This window comes from Capricornis sumatraensis, chromosome 20 (genome assembly GCF_032405125.1).
Source record: "Capricornis sumatraensis isolate serow.1 chromosome 20, serow.2, whole genome shotgun sequence".
NCBI classification, from domain to species: Eukaryota; Metazoa; Chordata; class Mammalia; order Artiodactyla; family Bovidae; genus Capricornis; species Capricornis sumatraensis.
In genome coordinates this window covers 31,874,477-31,892,768 of record NC_091088.1, presented here as the reverse complement: position 1 = coordinate 31,892,768, position 18,292 = coordinate 31,874,477, and the positions used below count along the sequence as shown (strand labels likewise).

The 18,292-nt window shown below is 47.2% G+C and overlaps 2 protein-coding genes and 1 non-coding gene across 4 annotated transcripts in view; 1 reads left to right on the top strand and 2 right to left on the bottom strand.

Moving 5' to 3' along the window:
- Positions 1-4,429: 4,429 nt before the first annotated feature.
- On the top strand, positions 4,430-18,121 carry PRSS54 (serine protease 54). The gene is made up of 6 exons (XM_068992967.1): positions 4,430-4,487; positions 7,222-7,393; positions 11,596-11,854; positions 12,442-12,573; positions 16,485-16,786; positions 18,061-18,121. Exons 1-6 carry the CDS (start codon positions 4,430-4,432, stop codon positions 18,119-18,121), a joined length of 984 nt encoding a protein of 327 aa, XP_068849068.1.
- TRNAW-CCA (transfer RNA tryptophan (anticodon CCA)) lies at positions 5,447-5,518 on the bottom strand. Its single transcript has one exon. It is a non-coding gene; the product is annotated as a tRNA-Trp (tRNA).
- The window catches only part of CFAP263 (cilia and flagella associated protein 263), a 32,342-nt gene continuing 31,504 nt past the window's right edge, over positions 17,455-18,292 (bottom strand). For both annotated transcript variants that reach the window (XM_068992965.1, XM_068992966.1), the window contains one exon: positions 17,455-17,568. In XM_068992965.1, coding sequence (XP_068849066.1) covers positions 17,482-17,568 — 87 coding nt within the window. In that variant the 3' untranslated portion in view covers positions 17,455-17,481. The remainder of the gene's footprint in view (positions 17,569-18,292) is intronic.

Below are 18,292 nucleotides of genomic sequence, written 5' to 3'. Positions count from 1 at the left end.
TAAACCCTTCTGGGAAGATTTAAAATATTCTATGGATAATCTCTTTCATGAAAAACCTGCAAATCCAACATACATATCTGAAAATAAAATTTCCAAATCATGGCATGACATCATTGAAACATTTTTGTCATTTTCAAACAAGCATGATGACCTCTTTGATACATAAGTTAGAGTTTTTTTTCCAGAATGTGGGCATTATAATGCTTTCTTTAATTTAAAACTCTTGCTTTTTTTTTTTTCCTAAGCAGAAAAGATATCTAAATGGCAAAAGTCCAATTCAAAGTTTTTCTCTTCATAGCAGACATCATATCATGCCTGGGAAGTTTTCAGTGAACATGATCATTAATGAAAAATACCTCAAAGAGAAGGCAGCATGAACTATCGACAAAATTCCTGTCCAAGAGACGTTGTAGGACAGTAGAAAAGTCTCCCCATGCAAGTGAGCAATAACTATGACATATTGGGCGAGGAGATATTTTGCTTTAACAATTTAACAAACAAGGGATGAGTAGGAAGCAACACTGGGGAAATTGTGGTTCATAAATAAGCAGTCATGTAAGGATGTGAGAGCTGGACCATAAAGAAGGCTGAACACTGCAGAATTGATGCTTTTGAATTGTGGGGCTGGAGAAGACTCTTGAGAGTCCCTTAGACTGCAAAGAGATCAAAGCTGTAAATCCTAAAGGAAATCAACCCTGAATATTCAGTAGAAGGACTGATGCTGAAGCTGAAGCACCTATACTTTGGCCACCAGATGGGAAGAGTTGACTCACTGGGGAAGACCCATATTCTGGGAAAGAACGAGGGCAAAAGGAGAAGGGGACAACAGGGTATGAGATGGTTAGATGGACCGACACAATGGACAGGAATTTGAGCAAACTTCTGGAAATGGTGGAGGACAGAGGAGCCTGGCTTGCTGCAGTCGATGGGGTCACAAAGAGTCAGGCATGACTTAGAGACTAAACAACAACCAAATGAAGTGCTTGATTTTTTTAATTCTGTTAATTCCACAAGAGATTTTTGAAGTATAGTAAAGCTCTTATTGGCATGTTTAAAAAAACATTTTCAACATAGCGGCAATGGGACATGAAGAAATGTTTTCCAGAGGGAAAAGCAACTAAGTGGACTAGTAATCCAACCATTGCTATCTCCCAGGATGAAGCTTTCAGTTTCCTAGAAGAAAATTTCAGCCCAGGTTTTGAGCTTGATGGGCTGGCCCCTGAGCATGTGAGAACAGCCACCACTGAAAAAAACTCTCTGTAATTTTGGAGTCCATGTTTAATCTGAATATGCTGAACTGAATATCTGATGGAAACTCCAGAACACACTGTGATTTCGGATGCCCTTTAGCTGAGAGTTAAGATTTTCTAACTTAATGAAAATAAAGAAAACAAGTTAAAAAATGACAGGTTGAAAAACTGAATGTTTCATGCTGCCACTGTCCTGAGCATGAAGCCCTTGGTGTAAGATTGCAAATGAATTTCCTCTTAATATAAAATAAAAATTTTATTATTATTAACCTTAAAGAATCAAATAATTATTTTAAATGTTGTGATGAATTTTTTAAAAATTTACCTAAAGTTGACAGTCTATATTAAGTGGCCCAGAGAGGGTGAAAATTTGAGGCCCACTGTCTATAAGGTTGGGCTTCCCGGGTGGCTCTCAATGCAGGAGACGTGGGTTTGATCCCTGAGTCGGGAAGATCCCCTGGAGAAGGAAGTGGCAAACTGCTCCAGTATTCTTGGCTGAGAAATCCCATGGACAGAGGAGCCTGGTGGGCTACAGTCCATGGGGTTGCAGAAGAGTAGGACACGACTTAGGGACTGAGCTCGCATGTGCACGTCTGTAAGGTCTGCTGGACACCTGTAGGTTTCTAAGTCTTTCTTATTGTGGGTTATGCTAGCTCCCTCCTACGAGGAGACAGTGTTTCTGGCAGCTTGCACATGGCTTCTTTTCATGCAGAAATTTAAGAAGGAATCTGGAGGGAGTTGACATCTTGGGTACTAACGTCAGCATCCCCATTCTTCAAGAGCAGCCCCCGACTTTGCCCCGATCACTGTTTCTACTTCCATCCCCTATCAAGCATGTGGTCCAGGCTGAGAAATGCCGACTTGGAGCTGGTTGACCACCCTGGAGTTGGAAGGATCCGGCTGGAATCCTGCCCATGTTTCCCAGGTGTTCGGCTCTAGGGAAGTGACTGTCCCACCTTGAGGCATGGTGTTTCCATCTGGAAAGCTTGGGTAATCCCCTCATCCTGGCAAGGGTGATTGTGAGTCCTGAATGAGAAATTGTGAAAACTCTTTGAGATCTGCAGTATGCGGAGCATATTGAAGGATCAGCAACTCCGGTTTCTCCCACTGCCAAAAATCTTCCCAATTCCATTCTCCCTCCTTGGGGTTGGAGGTGATGCAGGCTGGCAAGGCACACGGGATGGGTGTCAGGGAAGCCAAGAAGGGAAGGAGGCAGTGGTTTCTCTCTCATCAGGCTTTGCTTTCTATCCAGCTATCCTTTACCTATCAGTCATTCATCTGTCTAGTCAATGCCAGCAGCCCTCTGGGTCTGTGGAATTACATCTGACCACAACGTTGTCAACACTTTTCTGAAGTCCTGGCCCTGTACTGAAGCCCGGGCTGTTTGGAGCGGCTGGAGTCCAGATCCACCTAGCAATTGTGGTCTGGCAGGGCACTTCTGGTAGCTCCACGTGGACCCACAAGCTGGGGGGTTAAAGAAAACTGGGCTGAGCCTCCAGGAAACCACACTAGCAGCATAAGAATGCGGTCGGGGTTGGAAAAACCAAACCCTCCCAAGTCGTGGTCTTCCTCCCTCCAGTCGGACAGACTCATGTAGACACAGGGCGGATGCCGAGGAAGCAGACAGAGCGTGGTCGTGACCGGACAGGGTGCTATGACCTGGCGAAAGGGAAGTTGTCTCAGCCAGACTTGGGGAGAGGCAGGGTTCCAGACTAGCCTGGCCAAGTTCATGAAACAGGCCGGCTTTTCATCCCCACTCCTCCCATGTCCCCGTGTCCAGATGTTTGCTTGGTGGCTCCATGGTAACCGTGATGCCACAATGGAATATTCTTCCCAAGGTGCTAGAAGGAATCCCTCGGTTGAGCTCTGCGGTACAAGGTCAGAGTGAGTTCACTTCTCCTTTTGCAGGAGCAGTTCACGGAAGAACTCTGAGAACCATCCTGACGGCAAGAAACATCTGGCATCATGAGCGGAACATGGTGACTGAGAACAGCGTGTGTGGGTTCCTAGGGCCCTTGTGCATTGTCTGAGGTGAGGGTAGGCCTGCTGGTGCAGGGACGGAGGAGCACGCCTGGGCTTTGAGCTCCAGCTCCACCACCGGGCAGCCTTGGCTGACCTTGGGTGGGATTCTTATGGTCTCTGAGTATCAGTTTCTGAATCTGTAAACTGGGGATGAGGGCTTCAATCCCTGTGTCAGGAAGATCCCTCGGAGAAGGAAATGGCAACCCACTGAAGTATTCTTGCCGGGAAAAATCCCACAGACAGAGGAACCTGGCAGGCCACAATCCATGGGATTGCAAAGAGTCAGACATGACTCAGCGACTTTACACACACACACACACACACACACACACACACACAATGGGGATGGCGACGGTGTCCACTTCACAGGGTTACTGTGTGAATGAACTGAGCGAACTGCTGGGGCGGTTACTATGTAAAAGTCTGAACAGTCATCAGTGAAAAGAAACCCAGCATTACTTAAGCCAGCAGAGTTTGATGTGCTCAGTTGCTCAGTTGTGTCTGACTCTTTGAGACCCCGTGGTCTGTAGCCCACCAGGCTCCTCTGTCCATGGAATTCTCCAGGCAGGAATACTGGAATGGATAGCCTTTCCACTTCTTCAGGGGATCCTCCCAACCCAGGGATCGAACTCAGGTCTCCTGCATTGCAGGTGGATTCTTTACCATCTGAGCCACCAGGGAAGCCCATAGGAGGGGCAAAACTAGGGTGGGCTTTTACGGAACCTCCACTTTTTGCTTTTCAGCAGCATCCTATGGCTACAGAGTTAAGGCAAGGGTTGAATTCCACGAGTCAAAAAATAACCTTTTTCTGAGACCTGACACTGTGGGGAAACCTGGGGACCCTGGCTGGGTTGTGCAGAAAACCAACCAGCATGGCTGCCTCCTCTCCTTGGGCCATCTTACGAGTCACTGGCTGAAGATTGGGGCTGGGCAGCTGGTCCTGGCCTCTTTACTGCTCGGAACCAAAGAACAGGGACCTGACAGGTCTGATTCCCGTGTCTCTGAAGTTTTGTGGGTGGAAAGGCAAGGGACAGGGACTCCGATACAGGGGTGGGAGTGGGGGACGTCACCACCTTGGGGAGAAGAGGAAAAGGCCAGGCGCTCGGCACTTCTGTGTTCACAGCTGCCCATGGTGTCTGCCGCGGCCGTCTCTGGGGATGGCAGCGATGAGAAGGGCGCTCCTGCTCCTGCTCTATGTCTCCCACGCATCTGCCAGTGAGTGTGCACTCTTTGCTCTTCCGTCACGACTTTAGCTGACCGTGTGACGTGGCAGGTGGAATCATCCTAGAAAAGGAAACTGTCCTTTTAAAGTCCAGAGAGGGACTCGGGGGCGGGTGAGTCACGCCGCCTTGCTCTGGGCAGCATGAGTTGGTGGAGGGAACCAGGGGACGAAATGGAACATGGTGGGTGGATGTAGGACACTGGACTTGAGCAGCCTGGTGTCAGGACTAGTCCTTGGTGACAGTCTGGTCAGGAAAATAAAGCTTAGGCTACAGAGAGGGCCCCCTGGGGGGCAGAGGGGGTTGACATGAGCTCCTGGCTTCCCACTCACCGCCCCTGCCCCTGCTCTCCCCAGGACATATCCTCCAGGCTCCATCCTTCCTGAGCCAGAGTTGGGGGGCGAGTAAGGGGAGGGCAAGATGTGTCTTATGTACTTGGGAACCAGGCCTTCCAAGTGTTTCTATTTCAGCTTCGGATGAAGGCCTTTATCCTTAAACTTTTAACATTACCTCTAAACTGATCCCCAGCTGCAGGGCTGGGCCCAGGGGCAGGGAGGTGCCTTAGAGGCTGCCTGGCAGAAGTGGCAGCTGCAGTCACCTCCCTGATCCCCAGGTTATAGATTCCAGCCTGGAACGGGGTAGATGGTGGGGCACCTGACGAAAGCAGTCTCTGTGCCAGCTCCTGCCACCCCAGCTGGCTCTCTCCTGTCTTCCTGGAGCTAAATAGGAGACATGAGAGAGCTCCCCATGCACACATACACACACACCAAGCAGACCAACTTACCTTCCTGGCCTCCTCCACCTCCTTGCAGGCCAAGGAGGTGGAGGTGAAGTCGCTCAGTTGTGTCTGACTCTTTGCAACCCCGTGGACTGTAGCCTACCAGGCTCCTCCGTCCATGGGATTCTCCAGGCAAGAATACTGGAGTGGGTTGCCATTTCCTTCTCCAGGGGATCTTCCCAACCCAGGGTTCGAACCCAGGTCTCCTGCATTGGAGGCAGGCGCTTTAACCTCTCAGCCACCAGGGAAGCCAGGAGACAAAACACAGAAAGGGCCTCTCCGCCCCTCTTAAAAAGCCTCAAGCAAGTGACCTGGGGCCAACATTTCATCTCTGGGACAGATTTCCTCATTATATCCTGGCCTTTCAAGGATTTTATAAGGTCATGAATGAATGAATCAGCCAACTAGAACTTTGAAAAGGTAAAAGTCATCACACACGTATAGCTTCTTGCTGCATGAGGATGGGTTGTTTATGCCTTCCTCACCACAGATGGCCAATATCCTGTGGAAAAACAAACAAAGCAGAATTCCTATCTCTGGTGACCCTGAAGCACTTGATGGCCTTGCAGCCATCATCCTGCTAACAACCAGCTCTGTCACTGTTCCAGCAAAGTCTCCAAGTGTCAGCTCACAGAGATGTGAATCTGATCACATGGTGCCCTGGCATGGAGTGGTCCTTTAATGCTTGCACTGAATATTCAGTCAACTCCAGCATCACGGTTTGGAAAGGCTCTGCCACTGGTGCTCACCTCAAAGGTCACCTCCTGCAGGAAGCCCTCCCAGACTTCATGGTCTGGGCAAAGTCCATGTCCCCTCTTCTATGTACTCTGGGGACAGTCTCTTGTATCACAGATCTCTCTGTACACTGTCACTCTTCAGCATGTCTGTCTCCCCATGCATTGGGACCTCCCCTGGGGTGGGGACAGGACCGTGAAATCTGTCCCGTCAGCCCAGTCCCTAACTCAGCAGGGCTGCATGTGTAGTTAGATGAATGGATGAAAAGGAAGCCACCAATGACCTGACCTTGTTAGCCGGTGCTACCCACCACGTGACACGCCAGGGCCCAGGACCACCAACTTAGAAACACACGCTGGGTACTCACATAGTGGCTGCCAGAGCAGTGGGGGTGGGTAATGCCATCATCCACTGAGCTCAGCATTATCAGTCATGGGGACACACCTCTCCTCTTGTGAGAGGTGTGTGTTACCCCACCTCTCATAAAAGGAAACTGAAGCCCAGAGAGGTGAGTGGCTCTCCCCAAGTCCCAACGCATAGGGGCCAACTGGACTTGGGACACAGTGTCCAGATAATAGTTTTAATCTGGCAGACCCCAGAAAGGGTCTTGAGGACTCCCAAAGATCCCAGACTACACTTTAAGAACTGCTGATATATATGAAAGATTTCAGATAAACAGCTTAGGATAAGCTAAGTGGGACTTCCCTGGTGGAAAAGGAAGGGAATTCTTTTTCACTGAGCCACCTGGAAGCCCCCAGTGGTAAAGAATCTGCCTGCTAATGCAGATGTAGGTTCAATCCCTGGGTCAGGAAGATCGCTTGGAGAAGGAAATGGCAGTATTCTAGTATTCTTGCCTGGAAAAGTCCCGTGGATAGAGGAGCCTAGCGGGCTACAGTCCATGGGGTCACAAAGAGTTGGCCCCAACTTAGCAACTAAACAAACAACAACAAATCTGCCGAGTGCTAAGCTTGCAATAGAGGAGAGTGATCATCGCTAGCCTAACATTTTCAGATTCAAAGATGTCACCAAGGGTCTTTGATGGGGAGGAAGACTCCTAGGAAAATAAACGAGGGTGGTATGGTTATGGCGAGCCAGAAAAAGTGGGGGAAATGGCAGGAGAGCGAGCAGGTCCTGAGGTTGGATGTGGCAGTGGTAGTGGCGGCCACAGGCCTCCAGCTGCTTGCCCGGCAGTCAGGCCCCTGCACACCCCCTCCAGGTTGCGGCATCCAGAAAAACAACATTGCGGTCACTTCCGAGGAGGGTTTGGTCGAAGAGCAGGAGTTCCCGTGGGTGGTGTCGCTGCAGGATTCCCAGTACACCCACCTGACTTTCGGCAGCATCCTCAGTGAGTTCTGGATCCTCAGCATCGCGTCCACCTTTCAGAACAGGCCAGTACCCCAGCTTTGGAGCTGACACAGCCCACCGAGGCGGGGCGGGCCCCGGGGGACTCTGCTTCCTACTCTGCTTGGGGAAGCCTGGAAGGTGGATTCCTGGTGTCAGGGCAACACGGCTTTTTTTTCTTTAACCAGCTCAGGGCTTGCCATGAGCTTGGGGGTCCTAAAACCACCAGCTGCCAAGGTCGGCACAGTCTGTGTCTTCTCTGTGGTAAGGACTAACAGCTGCACCGCTGTGGAATGAAAGGATGCGCTCGCCATCCTCTGTAGGAAGGATATTGGCTCCCGCTTTATGTACTACAATCACAAAGGCACTGACTCTTGACACTAGAGGTCCTTACTGCTTATCTTGTTAAGGGAACTGATAAGAGTCCTAACAAGGAGTCTTGTTAAGGGAACTGATAGTTCAGTTCAGCTGCTCAGTCGTGTCCAACTCTTTGCAATCCCATGAATCGCAGCACGCCAGGCCTCCCTGTCCATCACCATCTCCCGGAGTTCACTCAAACTCACGTCCATCAAGTCAGTGATGCCATCCAGCCATCTCACCCTCTGTCGTCCCTTTCTCCTCCTGCCCCCAATCCCTTCCAGCATCAGAGTCTTTTCCAAGGAGTCAACTCTTCACATGAGGTGGCCAAAGTACTGGAGTTTCAGCTTTAGCATCATTCTTTCCAAGAACATCCAGGACTGATCTCCTTTAGGATGGACTGGTTGGATCTCCTTGCAGTCCAAGGGACTCTCAAGAGTCTTCTCCAACACCACAGTTCAAAAGCATCAATTCTTCGGCGCTCAGCCTTCTTCACAGTCCAACTCTCACATCCATACATGACCACTGGAAAAACCATAGCCTTGACTAGACGGACCTTTGTTGGCAAAGTAATGTCCCTGCTTTTGAATATACCATCCAGGTTGGTCATAACTTTCCTTCCAAGGAGTAAGTGTCTTTTAATTTCATGGCTGCAGTCACCATCTGCAGTGATTTTGGAGCCCCAAAAAATAAAGTCTGACACTGTTTCCACTGTTTCCCCATCTATTTCCCATAAAGTGATGGGACCAGATGCCATGATCTTTATTTTCTGAATGTTGAGCTTTAAGCCAACTTTTTCACTCTCTTCTTTCACTTTCATCAAGAGGCTTTTTAGTTCCTCTTCACTTTCTGCCATAAGGGTGGTGTCATCTGCATATCTGAGGTTATTGATATTTCTCCTGGCAATCTTGATTCCAGCTTCTGTTTCTTCCAGCCCAGCGTTTCTCATGATGTACTCTGCATAGAAGTTAAATAATCAGGGTGACAATATACAGCCTTGACATACTCCTTTTCCTATTTGGAACCAGTCTGTTGTTCTATGTCCAGTTCTAACTGTTGCTTCCTGACCTGCATATAGGTTTCTCAAGAGGCAGGTCAGGTACTCTGGTATTCCCATCTCTTGAAGAATTTTCCACAGTTTATTGTGATCCACACAGTCAAAGGCTTTGGCATAGTCAATAAAGCAGAAATACATGTTTTTCTGGAACTTTCTTGCTTTTTCAATGATCCAGCAGATGTTGGCAATTTGATCTCTGGTTCTTCTGCCTTTTCTAAAATCAGCTTGAACATCTGGAAGTTCACAGATCATGTACTGCTTAAGCCTGGCTTGGAGAATTTTGAGCATTGCTTTATTAACATGTGAGATGAGTGCAATTGTGTAGTAGTTTGAGCATTCTTTGGCATTGCCTTTCTTTGGGATTGGAATAAAAACTGACCTTTTCCAGTCCTGTGGCCACTGCTGAGTTTTCCAAATTTGTTTACATATTGAATGCAGCACTTTCACAGCATCATCTTTCAGGATTTGAAATAGCTCAACTGGAATTCCATCACCTCCACTAGCTTAGGATAAGTTTAAAACACTTAAACCTCTGACCTTAACCATGAATGTGAAAGAAAGAAAGTGAAGTCGCTCAGTCATGCCCGACTCTTTGCGACCCCATGGATAGTAGCCTGCACCAAGCTTCTCTGTCCATGGGATTTTCAAGGCAAGAGTACTGGAGTGGGTTGCCATTTCCTTTTCCAGGGAATCTTCCCAACCATGAGACTGCCACAAATATACGCACAGAGAGAAAAGGCTTGAAGGAAATACACAAACACTTGAAGAGTGCCCATCTCTGGATGCTCAGAGCACCCATGATTCCTGTTTTCTTCTTTGAACTTCTCCGTATTTTCCAAATGGTTTACGGTAAATGGACATTCTATTAAACTAGATTAAAAAAAAAAAAACCACTATATGTGCTATATATATTGCCCTCCAGAGAGGTTGTTTTCTACGTAGTGTATTCATTACTGCTATTTTCTATCTGATCTGCTGGTTCGGTTGATTTCCTTTTTGACTCTGGGTTTTATTAAAGACCATTTAAAAATATCCAGGCGATAGGATGCTTTGCTTTGTTTTCCAACATGATTTAATTTTGAGTTAGACGGCAAGGTGATCTATTAAGGAATTCGTTCATGTTGTCTTCGTGGTCTACTACGTGGTCCATGTGACTATTTTCCATAAGTAAATTTAAAAGTTCCCCTCTGTCCTTGGAATATAATTTAATATATAAAATTGGAGCATGAAGTCTACTTGATCTTTCCTCGGCTGACCAAGGCAAATTACAAACTCCTGGCTTTTTCTCCTTCTATTTCCTGGAATTTAATTCATGAATATTGGGTCGCTTGTTGCAGTAAATTCTTCATTGTAGATCGAATTCCTTATCACCACGAGAAGCCTTTCTTTGTCTTGTTGCATGCTCTTCTGCTTTGATATTCAGAATAAAACTCCTGCTTTTTGTTTTTAGATTATGTCTTCTGTTTTTCTTGCTTTCTGTTTTCGTTATATGGCTTTGTTTCATAGGTCTCTTCTAACAGATTTGGAAAGCTTGAATTTGTTTTCTTACAAATGTGTTCATCTTAGAGTTACAATTTCATGGAAAATACCCAAGTCTTCTGTTTCTCTCTGGATCATCCTCTCAAGACTCTCCCATGGTTGATGCCAGAATTCCTGTCTTTTCACTCTTTCCTTCTCGCCTCACTACCACTCAGTGTTAATAGGTTATTTATGTACTTTAATGTCTGCACACTTTTGTTATTTCATATATTAGCTGTAAATAAATAACAGTTTAGACTCCCATGAAAGGTAAGAAAATTGGTGTACCCAACCCACCCCTGCTTTCTTTTCAGTTTTTGTTACACCATTTGATTATTGCCAGGGTTTACATTATTACTCCAACCTATGGCTTTAAAAGTTTTTCTTTCATTTTAATTTTAGACCCATAAATAAATAAGCATAGAAGAAAGATCAGAGAAGGCGATGGCACCCCACTCCAGGACTCTTGCCTGGAAAATCTCATGGATGGAGGAACCTGGTAGGCTGCAGTCCATGAGGCCGCTAAGAGTAGGACACGACTTCACTTTCACTTTTCACTTTCATGCATTGGAGAAGGAAATGACAACCCACTCCAATGTTCTTGCCTGGAGAATCCCAGGGACTTGGGAGCTTGGTGGGCTGCCGTCTATGGGGTTGCACAGAGTCGGACACGACTGAAGTGACTTAGTAGCAGCAGCAGAAGAGAGATAATCAGCCATAACATACCAGATTATCTTCAGGTGGTAGGCTATATACTTGTAAGATAGAAGAATCTTCAAAGGATGATGGCACAAGTGTAGGGGTTCAGAAATGATTTCCTGACAAACTATTATAAAATTGATAAACGATAAGGTCTTACTGTATAGTGTAGGGAACTATATTCAATATCTTGTGATAAGTCATAATGGAAAAAAATACAAAAAATAAAATGTTATTGTAATATATTGTATACAATATATGGAATACATTTATATGTATGAAATATATTTCATATATAATATATGAATGTTTCATGTATTTCATATATAATCTATGAAATATATTTCATGTATATAATATATAAAATATTATATATTATATATATATAAATGGAATCACTTTTCTGTATACCAGAAACTAATACAAGATTGTAAATCAACTACACTTCAATAAAACGAAAAAAAATTTCCTGGGGACATGGTTCAAAAAGGTGAGTAAAAAGTAGCCCTAGGAAGAGGAGTTGGATGGAGCCAAAAAATCAATAAACATGAAAACAGGGAAGTGTGAAGCTTCCTCGGTGCCTCAGCTTCTCAAGACCTCCTTGTTCTCTCTCTCCAGGAAGGATGCTGTGGCTATAATTGGTATAGCTAAGATGGATGCAAAACTGATTGCTCATGAAGAGTATCCTATCAACACCATAATCATCCATGAGGACTTCGACAATGAGACAATGAGAAATAACATAGCCCTCCTGAAGACAGACACGGCGATGCAATTCAACAGCCTGGTCCGGCCCATCTGCTTCCTCGGCAGAAAGCTGAACAGGCCGCCACTCCTGCTGAACTGCTGGGTGGCAGGATGGAACCCCACATCTGCAGTTAATGGCTTCCTTCTCCTAGAGGAGGCTGTGTGTGTGCCAGCGGTGGGGGTGACCAGGATGAACCATTCCAGGGCTTAGCTCTATAATTCAGGTGGCCTGAGGTTCTGGAGTTGGGCTGGAACCCCCACTGAACCGGTCAGGATTCCCAGTGCTTGCCCTCTTTGAGGTCACTTTTACATTTGGTCCTTTTTCTTTTATCCTTACACCAAAATTGGACATACATGGGTAGCGAACGCCTGCAATGACTGCAGGGTTACTGAGGGGCGAGGGGACATCATTCCCTGAACCAGAGCTTTCAGTCCTCTTCTCTGAGCCATCCTTGTTTTCTCTGACTCTTGGGAAGCAAACAAGGAAAAGCAAAGAAAGGGTAAACGTTCTCTGCCTGCTTTCACATTCAGGCTGTTTGCTTTCACAAAGGTAGTCTTCAGTAAAAAGCCAGACACAGGTTGTGATTTCTGTGAGGGAAAGGGGGTTTACGAGAACATTCCTTGTTGACTCCCATCTGGATATGTGAGCTCTAGTTGAGCTGACCTGGGGGGTGTCTTCCTGTTAATAATTCTTGTGCTCTCTGTTGCGTGGTCCAGACAGGAAATCACATGACAATGAGTATCCTGAGGAAAATCTCCGTGAAAGACATTGACTCGTGTCCCTTAAACATAGGGCAGAAAACAGGATGTGGCAACCACCTAGAGATGGAGACCGACGCCGTCTGCTTGGTAAGAACATGGTGGAACAGAAGCTGAGAGTAAGCAGAGGTTACTTCATGGGGAGGGTTGGGGACGCCCCCTGGCTGGATGGTGAGCTGCGTGTGGTCAGGGACTGTCACTTGGGATTCACAGATATCTCTAGGATGAGCAGCACTTGGCAAATAAGCTCAATAACTCCATAATAATAATAATAGATACAGAATAAAAAATCAAATAATAATAAAAAGCTCAATAACCATCTGCTGAATGGACTAACCAGTCACCATTGTCGGTGTGAAATACTAAGCATGGCTAAGTAACATGATTTTTCATGAGCTAAAAGTTTGAAAGAATGAGACCCAGCCACACATGGGGATATGTGTTGAGTGTGCTTACAGCACAGGCTCACTCTATTTGGCTCCTTTGGAACCTAGACTGATGCTATTGCTCATCAGTCACGGGGTTTCTTTTTTCCGATAAGAAGCCCTGCCCTCTACCTGGATGTGGGCTGTTCTACTACCTCAGGGAAATGCACAGAATTCACAAACACCTGTCCATGGCCCTCGTATCTGTACCTGGGAAAAGCGTGGCTTACCAGGGCCACACAGTTAATACACATTAAAGACGAGAACCCAGGTCTGCCAGACTTCCAGACAAAGTTTCCCTCCTCTATTCCATCAACCACTTTTCTCAAAATAGTCTTCAGGATTCCCCAGTGGGAAAATTTTTTCAGAGGGCTAAGGGAAAGTTTTTTTAAGAGAAAGGGGAAAAAATACTTAGATGTGGACAATTCTTTCTCAAAGTCATTTCATTGCAAAAGCATGAAGGACTGCCTTTCATGAGACAATAAGTTTGCCCTTCCAAAGCTGGTTTAACATTTATCGAGTGTTCTACATTGTACTGCAATGTAGTCCCTGGGGTCACAAAGAGTCGGACCCAACTGAGCAACTGAACCAACTTTGTACTGAGCTCTGTCAGATGCGGGATTGTAGCAACTTCTTAGAGAATGTGTTAAAATGCAGAAGAAGATGTAGCTACTTAACAAAATCCTGCCATCAGCCACTCCGTCAATCTAGAGCCACACTTAATCAGATCTAGATGCTATCAGTTGTAGAGCACACTATTTTTTATGTAACATTGAGAAGGAAAAAATGCTGGAAGAAAAGTGCATGAAAATTCTGGAATCAACTGATTAAAAGACACATTCCATTGCAAAGATAGGAAGTTTTAAGAGACTCTTAGATGCATAGGAATATGGTAAACTTCTTTCAGGCTTCCCCAGTGGTTCAGTGGTAAACAATCCGCTGTAATGCAGGAAACTCCAGTTTGATCCCTGGGTCAAGAAGATCCCCTAGAGGAGGACATGGCAGCCCACTCCAGTATTCTTGCCTGGAGAATCCCCACGGACAGAGAAACCTGGCGGGCTACAGTCCATGGGATCGCAAAGAGTCAGACATGACTGAAATGACTTAGTACACAGCACACACAAACTGCTTACAGTCTAAATGATCACTTCTTTAAACCACCCACAAAATTCAGATTGGTTTTTAACGGAAGCACACCTGTAGACAGTCCTTTGCTTTTTAGAATTATGCTTACAAACTGTCTCAGAACATCAGAAAAAAAAAAACAAAAAAAAAAAACAGTGCCTTGTCCAGCTAGAGTCCCAGGAATTGTGTTCTAGTGTCCAGGGGTCCTCAAAACCACACTTCTCACATGTAGAATAATTCACCCAGGTTCAGTGTCTGCTCTGGGCTTCCCAGATAGCTCAGTTGGTAAAGAATCCACCTGCAATGCAGGAGACCCCGCTTCAATTCCTGGGTCGGGAAGATCTGCTGGAGAAGGGAAAGGCTACCCACTCCAGTATTCTGGCCTGGAGAACTCCATGGACTGTATAGTCCATGGGGTCTCGAAGAGTCGGACACGATTGAGCGACTTTCACTTTCGCTTTTCAGTGTCTGCTCTAATGAGTCCCCAGAGATCCAACAAAAGCAGAATCGCTCTGAATTCACCCCTCCTTCTTCCCAAACTGTTAGGGCTTTTGCTGAATGTTGAGGCTGAGGATCGCCCAATGAAAGGGTCGCTCCCCCAGAAGATGAGGTGAGACTGCTCCAGAGGAGCAGCTGGTACTTTTTGACTCCATTGCGTGAGCTGCAGAGGTCTCAGCCTTACAGGTTATGGAGAAGAGAAAAAGCAGCGTACTCTATACCTGAGTGGAACAGCAGCTTGCAAAACCACCCAAGAGCCAGGGATGGCGACCACATAATCATTTGTCAAACTATTTGTCCTGAATTGCATTCCTTTTCTTCCTCAAGCTGTAAAAGCACAGTTAAAACAAACTGGAAGTGGGTCTGGTGAACACAGTGATTACTCCATGCTTGGCCAGAAACCCTCTGTGCCCCAGGCAGACACAACAGGGTGCAGATGAAACAGCCTGTTCACCAGTCCCAGGAGGACTGGCCAGAGCTCTGGGATGAAGTTTCTACCTTCTGCTGTTTGGCAGCAAAGGATGAAAACAGTAGAGTGTGAAAAGCTGAAAAATGAAGAGTTCCACACTCAAGCACCCCGTTCCATCTGATGAGAGGCACAGAATGAAATCTAGAATGTTATCCTCACGTGTGTGTGGCCGTGAGACAACCAGGGAATTATGGCAGCCTTGCCGAGCGTGCCTCCCCTGGTCCTGCTTGCGGAGTGGCTCTTGCCTTCTCCTGTTCGTTTCTGTTCTGGCATGGCTTCCTCAGAAAAAGGAGGGTTCAGTGAAAGAGGCTGCAAACGTATAGACACACAAGAAGGCTCAGGCACCGAGGCCTGGGGATGGGCAGGGACTGACGTGACCACTTTTGCGCCTCTCTGATTCTCATGGTTCAATCTGTTCAGATTGTTTGCCATTGTCAACTGTAAGCCCCCTCCCCCATGCCTCAGTCCAAATAGTGAGAGTGAAGTGTAATCGCCCAGCCTTCGATGAGAAAACCACTCCCGCCTGGACCAAGATGGACCACGGGCCAGGGCTGGGGAGCAGGTATTCCTTTAAGAGGAGGCTTGGGGGATGGGGGCGGGAGAGGACAGTTAAGATAAATTATTCCTAGTTGCTGCCTTGTTTTTTTTTCCACATTTCTCAGTTTTTCGTGTAAAAACGATGGCCTTTTCTCGACACCAGGGTAATAGCAGCTAATTGTTTACTGAGTGCATCCTGTAGGTCAGACGCTGTGCTAGGACTTCTGCCGGTGTTACAGAGGTGGACTGAGTCCCCAGTTTAGCTCAGAGAATTGGGTAACCTGCCAGGGTTACACCTCCAGCCAGGTGTGTCAGGCTCCTGCCCACTCACCTGAAGGGAGATCAGATCTGCAGGGCAGAGCTCCTGAAGCCAGGAGGACAGCTCTCTAGAGTCTTGGATGGGGATGGCGGGGGCAGGGTGCCTGGCTGACAGTTGCCAGGCTGATAAATCTGAGTCCCGCCTGGTGGCATATGCTCCCCCACTAGTCTGACTCTGACCCTAGCTGGACTGTGGGTGGGTGTGAGCAGCTTAAATCTAAACAAAACAGAGAAGAGAAGGGGGAAAATGGGCCCATTCCAGGCCAGAAAGGAACAAAATAACATCTGAGGAGTGAGAAACCAGAGAGAGGGTGGGTTTATTCAAAGTCCTAGAAAGGGGCAAGAAAATGAAGTGGGAACCAGGAAGCTACAGGCAAACTGCAGGAGCCTTCAATTTGTATGATAAAAGGAAAAGTCATCTTGTTGGAATTTGTGGGGACAGTGGCCTAGATGAGAAACAGTATCTTATAATTTACCTCATTTCTAGTGAGAACCAGCTAGAACAGGCCAGAATAGTGTAAAACTTTTCTAGAACAGAGAGTAAATAGCACTAGGACATATTTTTTACAGAGAGAGAGAGAGAACGAGTTTGTTTCCTAAGACCTGAAGCCTTCTGTCCTTTATCACAGGGGGACCCGGGAAACCCAATGATGTGCCAGCTGAAGGAAATGAGTCTGTGGGTGCTGAGAGGAATCCTGTCCCAAGGAGGGGAGAAATGCCCGGGCCTGTTCCTGTACATCAGGGTGGAAGACTACAGCGACTGGATCACGTCCAAAACCAGGAAGACCAGCTCTCCCCTGTCTTCCTTCCATCACTGGGAGAACCCCAGCCCTTTACCCAGATACTCATCACGTGATCTCGTGACACAGAGGAAACAGGCTAGGCTGAGCCAGCTTGCGTGGCCCCGACTATCCTTCCAAGGACAAGAAAGGTCCACCGTGCATTCCACGCGTTCACTGCCAGACAATGGCACTCAAATGAGTCTAGACTTCCGGGAAAAGGGGCGGAGGGAGCCAGGCAGGTCTGAGATGGCCATCCAGCCCATGTACTATGACTACTACGGTGGGGAGTTCATGGCGCATGCGCCCCCTTCAGGCCAGACCAGGTTACATCAGCCCCAAGAAATTACCTTACTTTTTCTTTGCGCTCGTTTTCTTTGGTAATGGGATGTTCGTCTAGGAGCTAGCCCTCCAAACCGAAGAGGAAGCTCAGAACGCTGAGTGCCAGGCATTCACCATGCTGTTTCGGTGTCTCTTTTTGAGAGTCGCGCAGCTGGGCGGCCGTGGACAGGCCCGCTCTCAGACTTGGGCCGGCTCCCTCTCCTCTAGCCCCACTCCCGCGAGCGGGAAGGTCGCTTTCGTGTGTGCTTGTGAACTAAACGTGGGCTAACAAGTGTCAAACCATTAGAGTGCCCTGTGGTTCTTTCAGTGTTCACGGGTTCCCGGGGCCAGGCTGTGAAAACACTTCCCTAGGGGGCTGAGGTGGCCTGGGAGGTGACTGGCAGCCTGGCTGGAGAGTTGGGGACCCCAGCCAGCGCAGGGAACAGTGAGCGGACCCCATGACTTAGACAGGAGCTAATAACTTTAATGGATCACTTTTTGGTCGGCAGCGGTAGCTTCCTTCTGGCTATTTCCCAGGGCCGGAAATTGCCTGCAACTGCTCATTGGTGTTTTTCATCTTATTCCAAGCTTTGCGGTAGCCTTTCAAGGACATCTACAAAAGGAGAAAGGGGGAGGGGGGAGAAGGTCATATGAGACAAACGGATTGTACCAATCGTACCCGCATCTAGCCCTGTGGCGGCAAGGATGACCTTGTGTTGGGTGCAGTGTCTGCGTGCCGGCGGTGGCCACCGGCCACCTTGGGGCATCGGAAGATTCATTGTTTCTGTTCCGTGAAGTGAGAAGTTGCAGGCTCCTGCTGTGATTCTCTGCTACTTCTTGGCCCCAGATATGATGGGCCCATGTTTGGACCCTAGTTTATTATCCTGCTGCCAAGTGACCACGGGAAAGGCAGAAAGAAGCACCCTGGAAAATGTACCTGGGGTTTACATGCCAGAGCTTCCAAGACTGGGTTTTTGCGCTGCTCTAAGGATGTCTCTAGTGTCCCGTGTGTGCAACCTGGCCTGTGGCAGTCTCAGCGCTTCCCTTTTGTCTTTTTTTTAGACGGCAGCGTTTCATTTGCACTTTTCCTTTTTCTTCTCCACAGCTCACAATGGGCAAGGGGGCTTCCGGGCACACTGTACCGTATGAAAAGGCTGCGGACTTAGTCAACGGAAAGACCCATGTCAACTGTGTAAATGCATGGAATCAGGTTCTGAGTGATATTAAAATCCATTATTATCTCATTTTTTAAAAACCTGGCTTATCCATGTATTAAATAGCAATCACTTAATTATCCACGGTGGGGAGAGGGACTCAGAAGCTTCCAGAATTCAATA

What these genes read in the sequence shown, in the direction of transcription:
- PRSS54 (XM_068992967.1), top strand. Translation starts at nt 4,430, where the DNA reads ATGGCAGCGATGAGAAGGGCGCTCCTGCTCCTGCTCTATGTCTCCCAC. An exon ending in GCGTCCACCTTTCAGAACAG is followed by an intron (nt 7,394 to 11,595) that starts GCCAGTACCCCA and finishes CTCTCTCTCCAG; the next exon opens with GAAGGATGCTGTGGCTATAA. An exon ending in AGACCGACGCCGTCTGCTTG is followed by an intron (nt 12,574 to 16,484) that starts GTAAGAACATGG and finishes CCTTTATCACAG; the next exon opens with GGGGACCCGGGAAACCCAAT.